General features: G+C 35.7%; 1 protein-coding gene across 1 annotated transcript in view; it reads right to left on the minus strand.

Annotated features, from left to right (window-relative positions):
• Positions 1–3,452, minus strand: part of LOC110019414 (protein NRT1/ PTR FAMILY 3.1-like) — an 8,303-nt gene extending 4,851 nt beyond the window's left edge. Inside the window, 4 exon segments of the mRNA XM_020717052.1 lie at positions 1,741–2,084; positions 2,086–2,322; positions 2,992–3,209; positions 3,290–3,452. Of these exon segments, the coding sequence (XP_020572711.1) occupies positions 1,741–2,084; positions 2,086–2,322; positions 2,992–3,209; positions 3,290–3,371 (881 nt within the window). The 5' untranslated portion in view covers positions 3,372–3,452.
• Between the last annotated feature and the right edge of the window lie 6,003 nt (positions 3,453–9,455).

The raw sequence follows: 9,455 nt of genomic DNA on the forward strand, positions 1-9,455 counted from the left end.
ATATATGTTTAAAAAGATATATTCTATTTTTAAAGGTTGATAATAATTATGTTTTTGTTGCGACATGAAAGATTAGGATATTATAGTATGAAATATTATTAAATATATAAAAATATAAAAGTTTAAAAGTTGCGTGTTATGTATGTAAATCTCCCGTAAAAAAGACAATTATTTATCATTTTAAAATTTGTGTATAAAGTTGAAACATGAATTTTCTAACAAATCTCCCATAAAAAAGACAATTATTTATCATTTTGAAATATTTATTTTCAATAATTAAAATTTTAAATTAACCAACTTTTGAAAATAAGACGGCTAAAGAAATCTAAAATAAATTATCGATTTGTATTATATAATTATCAATAATTGATGATATGTTCTGTAAATTTTAATTCAGATAATTGACAAAATTTCATGATTTATTTTAAAATCAAAATATATTTATGAAAACGTACTGAATATTGAAGGGATGTAGAATCTTAAAATGTCTTTAATAATTTTTTAATTTAAATATTTTGAATTTTTTTGGTTTTCTATTTTAATATATTTTAAGAAAAAATTACATAAAGACAGAAAGTTTTATGTATTTAGTATTTATTCATACACCGAACTCTAAATACCTTACAATTATTTCTATATCATTCCGATATTTAAATCACATTAAAATAAATGCATAAAAATTTTCTCCTTAGATAAATCAATTTTAGTGATATTTATGACTTTTGAAGATTAAAATATTAAGCAAATAAATATAAAATTTAAATCGTAGATATATAAAGACATTATAATTCTGTAATATGTTTGAAAACTTCCTTTTTTTTTGTGTGTTAAAAATTGAAAATTTAAGTTGAAGGTAACTCAAATTTGATTCATTAGGTCAAGGAATTCTTGAATTATTAAGGGCTTCCTTGCTTAGAAGTTATTTGGTACTAATGCAAAAGTAATCAAGAGGTTTTAAAATTTTTGTGATTTAGTGTCGGAAGTAAATCAACTGCAGTATAATATTAGTAGAAATTTAGAAGGCCTTCAGCTATGTGTTTTCAAAATTTTTGCAATGTGTTTTCAATATTTTTAAATTCTTATTTTAATTGAGGGTCAGTTTGGGGTAGTTGTAACTTATTAAATAATCTGCTAATAAGCTGATTAAAAATAATCTGCTGATAAGCTAGATGCGGTGACTACTAAAAATTTTTATGTTTCTGGAAAAGTTAGGCTGTTGCCAGAAAGCTGTCACCGCACCTAGATAGATGTGGTGTGGAAAACTTGTTTTCAATATTTTAAAAACGTATAAGTTGCTAAAACACAATTTTACCTAAACAGGTCAGGTGCTTTTTTAAAACATCACCGCACTAAAAAAGCTGCCCCAAACGGACACTAAAATGTTCAAGCGAATTTAATCATAAATTTATGTATAGATTGAGTCAAGCCATTTCACGAGCAGTCTCACGATCAACTTAATAAATGGCTTGAGAGATGAGCAGATTTGCTAATGAGTCAAGTTTCATCTAAGCCCAACTCACTCAATAAAGAGCAAGCTGGTTTAACGAATATTAATGTAAAATAAATTTAAAATATATTAAATTAAAAAAAAAACTATGCTTAAACTTATTGAACTTTTAAAACTATATATTTTATTAAATCAAAATTTAACCTCCTACTTGGTAGATAAAGCCTTTAACAGATCTATCAATGAATCAATAAATGTGAATAATAATAATGAAAGAGTAAATAAATGCTCACGTGAGGTGTTCGGTGTGCAACAGTCTTCCAGCCATTGATATATCTGCATCCATCTGCTTGTTCTGATACAGATCGTTGCTGTCTTCCGGCAACACAAGTTTCCGCTTCCGAACCGCCGCCACCACCACTTGGGCCAATCTAGTCAGCGGGCTCCCGCCGGGCTTCCGCCTTATGTAAAGAGGGCTCCCCAGAACAAAAGCGATGACTGAAACGAACATAACGATGGTGGGTATACCGAAACCTAGGCCCCATCCCACATTATCCTGTATGTAAACCACCACGGTGAGAGCCAGCAATAATGCCGCACCCATGCTGAAGAAATAGAGGTTGAAGAAGCTCCAATGTTGGCCGTTGGCCTGACCCGCCGGGCCGCTGCTGCGGCCGGTCTAGCTCGAACTGATCCGCTCCGAATGCGACCACACATGGTCGAATCCCGCCTGACCCGACAGCTGTGAGGAGGAGGGAGATGTAGAAGATGGCGAGCTGCCAGGCTGAGGCTTTCTGGCAGGATGGGGATTGAGGAGGGCATGGCATCGGGCGAAGCACGGGGAGGAGTGCTGATATGGTGACTCCCATCATGCCCTGAATTTAATTGATTTGTAAATTGAGTTTTTAGGATCAGTGCGCAATATTTGTTTTAATCTGTTAAGTTGGTATGGCATCTCTGTTTATTTATTTAATTCATAAGGACAGCATGATTTAGAAATTATTTATATTGGAATATATTTGGCTGAGAATATCATTTGATATGAATGGATCTCAAAATGAATGAAATTATTAAATCTAATTATTATTATATTCAAAATGATGCTTGGTTCAATTAAGATTAAATTCCCCTTAAATCCACTTATTTGTAAATTCAAATTTAATAAACAGAACAAGCAAAGATAGGATTTAATTTAACAGCAGATTTGTCTAACTTTATTATTATGTTTGATTTGATTTATGTTAAATCTAACAACTAATCATACCAAAACACCCCCAACGTGTTATTAATATTTCATTTCTAAACATTAAAAAACAGAGAAAAAATAAACAACATAATTAACATTTGTTAAAATTTCAACTTTTTAAGTTATATATGGAACCAAATCGATTTTAAAAATCTCGATTTGAATGTATCCCTCATACAACGCTTAGATGCAGATAACAATATTATAATTTGGTTATGTAAATATCGAAGCAAATAAAGATTTAAATAAACTAATAAAATAAATATTGAATTTCTTTTCTGTATTTTCTGTGACTTACTAGTTGATAGATTAAAGATCCAACGGCTATGGTCCAGAAACGGCCAGCAAAAGAGTCTGCAATAAGAGCACCAATGATCGGAGTAAGGCTGGCCGTGCCACTGAAGTTATTAAGAGTATTAGTGGCCTGAATAAGAGGAAGATGGAGCTCATTCTGAAGGTATTGAACCATATTAGCATTAAAACCAGCTGTTGCAAACCGGTCGCAGACTTCATTTGCTGCACCAAGAAAATTAAAAAAATTTAGCTATAAATCTCAGTCGATTTACGAAGCATAGAAATTAGAAGCTGATCATCACCCAATATGAATGGCATGGTTTTGAGACCACCCAACTTGTTCTTCTTTTTCATCTCCTCTTCTTCTCTTCCATCTCCGGCCATCTTCTTTTTTCCTTATTTCAGATTCAGAAAATACCTTTGGAGTGCAGGGGAAAGAGGACTGTGCTTTTCTTTTAACTGTGGTTGTAGGTGAAAAGCACTGAAAAAAAAAGGCTGCATGGTAAGGGTATTTATAGCTATTACTTAGCTAGAAGCTAGTGAGCCCAAATTTTATTCATATTTATAAAAGTGGGCACGGTGAATGTTCAGCGAGCCAAAAAGAAGAGGCTTCTCTTTTCTTTACCAGAGTGAAATATCGATCTGATAGGGATGCCAGATGCAAGTCATTCGATTAAACATAATGCAGATCAAATCTGAAATTTTTGGTTTAGAAGTAGTTTAATTTTTTTAATTTATATGTAAGAAAAAAGTCTTTAAAAGGTGCAAATTTTATTGAAGTGGGGAGCTATTAGAACTAGTGGAGGGCCAATCCTTGGCGCTTTGTTGTTTGGATAGAATTTTTGGAGGGATTGGATTGGTGGATTGAATGTTTAAAAAGCGTTCCATGAGCACTGAAATTATTAGGCGCGATACCTAATGATTTTTTTAATTAGAGAACCCAAAGCATCGTTTTTGGAGCACTATTGTGTACGGACATCCCACGAAAATTTGCGTGCGGTGTCCGATCTGGACCACTGAAATACATCTTTTTGTTTTTTTAAATTTTTAGAGTGAGACCCACTCTAAATTTTTGACGGTCCAGATTGGACACTGCACCCAAAAATTTTTCTCGCTTTTGAAGGTAAAAAAGGCATGGTAGCACAATTCAAATTAATATTTGTACAGAATAAGAATATAATCTAATTGAAGTCGGATCTATTTAAATGTCATCTCAACTAAATCAACGGAGTGAGCAGTCTACTGAAAACACACATTTTTACTATAAAAACTCGTCAGGTCGACAACTGAAGTTTGCCAGCTCATAGGCTCAAATTCAGTTATTCATCAAGTCAGCATTTCATATATAGGGCAGCTCAGTAACCGGTTATAGTTTTTAAATAGATTAACTATAAACCGTCGTTAAATCATCATGTAATGAACAATATTCAACACTACGCCATCTATGTATTTTATTCTTTTATTGTGTGCCCAATTATATAATTTTAGATAGGCTGCACATTGCACTACACCATCAAGTAAATAATAAGGCGTCTTAATAGGCTACACATTACATTATTGTTAGGTATGACTCATATACCAAATAAGAGATAGATGCTGGAGTGGAAGGGTAATTTTGTAATCACATATTGTATTCAGAGTTTACTTTAGGGCTATAAATAGACTTGTTTGTAATCCTAAGTCGATATTTCTGTATTCTGTAACATTTTCTGGAGTTGAAAAAAAGTCGCTGCTCTGCTCCCGATGACGTAGGCATCTTTGCTGAATCTCATTAAATCTCTCTGTGTTCTTCTGGATTTATGTCGACTTGTTTTTCATCGCTCTAATTTTTCAACATGCACTACCCACAATTGGTTGCTCCTGATTCGTTGCAATGAAACCCCTTATAGAATTATGATGTGCGCTACAAAATCTCGGCATACATTTTAGAGTAATGAGGCTTCCTGCTAAACAATGCACCTCACATACGACACTAACGCTTCCCAAAGATGGTGTTACAATGCACCTTGAATACAATCCGATGACGATGCAGCATGCACCCCACATACGGTGCAATGAGTCCTTACAAATAAGGAATAAAAATGCACTATGAATACGGTGCAGCGATACACCTTGATGATGGTGTAATAATGCACCCCAAATACGGTGTAACGACGCCTCTCGAAGATGGTGCCATAATATACCTCAAATACGGTGCAACAACATACAACAATGATGGTACATCTCATATACAATAAAATGAAGCTTTCCAAAAATGGTGTAACAACGCAATCATCACCGCCCGACCCGGCTCGCCATGATGTCGTTGTTCGTTTATCTACTATCATTATGCCATTGTCGTGGTTATTGTTCTGGAGTCGCCAATTTGTTTTCTGTCATATAGCCTCTCTATTCAAATAACCCTCTTTCAGATCTTCTCGGTGATCTGAAGAAAGAAGAGATCAGTGGTCTATGACATACAATGACAGGAACAAACAAAACAAACACATGGTAAGACCTAACGCAGATAGCTCCAAAGTGTATATTCAAAGTAAGATAGCCTTAAGTCACTTCAAAGGCATACTCGTGAAGAAGATCTGACAAAAAGAAGCCCATAACCAGATATTCAGGTTATTGTACCTATTCTGGCTTCTTCATATATGAGCAAACCCTTAGAGTTAATTACACCTTAAGCAACTGGGTTGCTTAAAAAAACTCTTGATTAAGGTTGTAACTCATCCTCAGAAAATTTGAATGTCACTGTTTTCAAGGAAGGAGTTTCAAAGTCTCATCCTAAAAGTAGAGGATGCTTGCAGACTCAAAAGGGTCCTATTAAAATTCCAAACTATTCTATTATGTTTTTATTGTCAATGGTTTAGTTGAGGTTCGTCCTTTGCTCCAGGATTCGAATGTCCGACCCTAAAAAATAGAGTTAGCTCGCCCTATTAACATGTAAAGTAAATCTCGGGAGATGCCTCATTTTGTCTTCAGTAACCCTACATATATATATAAGGAATGCGCGACCATTCCCGATGCGCCTAAGAATTATACCGCACCCCTCCACCGGGGGGAATCGAACCCCAGACCAGAGGGAACTTGGCTGATAACATGCAAACTAAATCCAGGGTGATGTCCACCTTTTGTCTTCAGCAGCCTTGCAAAACAGACTTTGTATATATTTTGGTTTGATTGGTTGGTTGTTGTTTTTATTTAGGACAACTCAATTAATATGTTCATGGCTTTTCGTCCTACTAGGGTTGTTGGGTTCCCAGATCTACTTAGTTTGAGAGGCGGTCAAGCCTACTCCAACTATAAAATTAATGTCAGCAACCATAGGTTGCGTCGTCCAAGAGATCCTCGCAGACCAGGGTATCGAGGTTACCCGGGTATCGGGGTTCAAGTTGAGTTCGATGTAGTTTTTCATTAGGGTTTCATTTAAGTTTAATGCCTTTTTCAGATTTTAGGTGTTAAAAATTTTAGGTTATTTAAGCTTTATTAGTGGGTTAGATTGTTTATTTTTGGGTTTTATTTTTGATGTTTGGGATGATACTGTCGAGATCCCTTGGTTCCATTTTTATTGGGGTTCGCAGTTTGATTAATCACAAGTGACTGAAAGATATTTTGTTAGTAGTCATGGTTTGCCTCTTCCAAAATGTCTTCTCAAACCAGGTTGCAATTTGTGGTTAAATTTTAAGTTCTAGTAAATTTTAAGATGCATTTTATTTTGTGTCGTTTGTGTTGGTATGTGCCTTGGCCCAAATTGTCCCCAACTGAAGCTAAGTGTGCTTTTATTCTTGAAATAAAAGTCAAACACTCCTTAACCTCCGATCACCTATACTTGAGCTAAGTTGAATTCGTCTTAGCTCATGTTAAGTTGGGTTGATCCGAAGTGAGCTTCAAACCGATCTGAGATAACTTGAGCTCATCTCAAATTGATTATGCATCGACTTAAGTCAACCAAAATTTAACAACTCGGACCCAGGTTAGACTATTTTCACTAGAGTCATGCAGGGCTAGATTTGATTTAGACTCACCTAGGGGAACTTAGTTGATCCAAATCAAATTAAGTTAGATTCTAGTTAACCCGAGGTAAGCTGATTTGATTCATGTTAAGATTCCTGGATTAAGTTGAATCTAACTCAAGATAGACATTGATAGAGGCTAAACTAATTTTGATTTCACTTATCGTTTATTCGAATTAAGTCTTAGTTGGGGTAAACTTGAGTCAATCTTTAATTAAACTCGATTCAAATAAAGTTCAACATCAGTTTTCGATCAGATTGATACGATTTAAGTCAGATTGAGATTAATTTGGGTTAACCCGAGTTAAAACAGGTTGATTAGGTTGTTCAGTTGATTGGATTAACCCAAGTTAGGTCAGGTTGACTCGGTGGTCCAGTTGATTGGGTTAACCTGAGTTTGGTCGGGTTGACTCGGTGGGTGGTTCAGTTAATTGGGTTAATGAGTTTGATCGGGTTGACCCAGTGATTTAGTTGATTGGGTTAACTGGAGCTAGGTCGGGTTTAGGTTGACCCAATGATTAAGTTAATTGAGTTAACCTGAGTTAGGTCAGGCTGACTCGGTGATTCAGTTGATTTGGTTAACATAAATTAAGTTTATCCAGTGATTTGAGCTGATTGGGTTAACTTGAGTTAGGTCGGGTTGAAACAGAGAGAGCCGCGCCTAAGCATCCAATACCGCATGCTTAAGTGCCAAGAGTAGTTACTTGTTGATTCAATGAATTTGGACGAGCCAAATCCCACAACACACACAGCCCCACATCGCACACACACCCACAACCACAACACACAGCACCCAACCAAATCCCACAACACACACATTCAACCACACCACATGACAATCTACATTAAGACCCACAACGCACATAGCCCCACACCACACACACACACCCACAACACCCAATCATAGCCCACAACACACTCAGACAATCACACCACAAAACAACCCACTCTTCAAAAAATAAAAGTGTTGATAAAACCCCTTCCTATATTTTTCATTTGAGGCAATTAAATACTGGGCACCCTTTTTGTAAGGTTATACACCAATGAAACACCCACAACACACATAGCCCTACACTACACACACACCCAAAACCACAACACGTAGCACCCAGCTAAAACTCACAACACACACAACCCCACACCACACACTCAAAACCACAACACAACACCTAACAACAACCCACAACACACACAGACAACCACACGACAACACAACCTACATCAAGACCCACAAAACACACAACCCCACACCACACACACTCACAGCCACCACGCACACACCCACATCACACACCCACCCACAACCACAACATGCAACACCTAACCACAGTCCACAATGCACATCTCAATGAAGCACCCTCTTACATCCCATATTTTTAATTCGATGCAATGACATACAAGCCACCTGAAACATTGTTATCTACAAATGAAGCAGCATCTTTTCTCCATTTTTGAATTCATAGATCAAAAATTTTAAAAAAAAATTATAGTATTGTATAGAGGCAATTGCAGACAGGCCACTCGAAATAATGTTATGAACATATCAAGCAACCATATTTTTAATTTGAGGCAATTACATAGAGGGCACCCAAAAAATTATTATCCACAAATGAGTGCCCTCTTTAATCCATTTTTAAGATTCCACATCAAGCACGCACTTTCTTCTATTCTCCAAATTCCATAAAGAAAATCAAAAAATCACAAAGTCATTTCATCCAAAAATTGCATAAAGAAAACCACTCCTCAAAAAATCTTCAGAAATCACATACAGAAGGGGCATTCCATCGAAAATTACTTACAAAGCACAATAATCAGAGATCAAAGGGAGGGGGAAGATGTGAAAGGCAACATTAAGCGCGAGAGAAGAATAATCGATGAAGAGAGGCAAGAGAGGCTGGCAACTAGATAAGAAATCGGGCGAAGGAACGCAGTCAAGAGGGGCAAGGTTGAGAGCGGCAGCGGGGTAATAGTTGTGCGAAGGAATGCGAGCCGTAGGGTCAAGCCCACAACTGCATTTATAAGAAATATTGATCGAACTATTACGATAAGCGACACCAATGCAGTAACCAAACAAGTAAGCTGATGTTTACAAAACGAACCACATCAAATAAGTTGTACCAGATGGGCCCGAAATCTCATAAAGCTCGTACAATCACGTAATGTCTGCCCGTCTAGTTTAGTGTCTATGATCTTCATGTTAAGTTGCCCATTCAGTTTTTTCTTTTTTCGTGTTGGCCGTAATTTACTGCCACAACAAAGTATGTGCATAAATACTTAAAGGACAATTTACAAGCATACATCATAATTTTTTTTATATATTTATATATAAATATAAATTTTGTTATTTATTTTTATAGCATTTATAAGTTTATGTACAAAAAATATGCGTTTACTTTTTAACAAATTAGTAATACTGATTTTTTTGTGACATAAATTTAAATGTTATATATATATGTGTATATATATA

This window comes from Phalaenopsis equestris, unplaced genomic scaffold, assembly GCF_001263595.1.
Source record: "Phalaenopsis equestris unplaced genomic scaffold, ASM126359v1 Scaffold000055, whole genome shotgun sequence".
In the NCBI taxonomy this organism is placed as follows: Eukaryota; Viridiplantae; Streptophyta; class Magnoliopsida; order Asparagales; family Orchidaceae; genus Phalaenopsis; species Phalaenopsis equestris.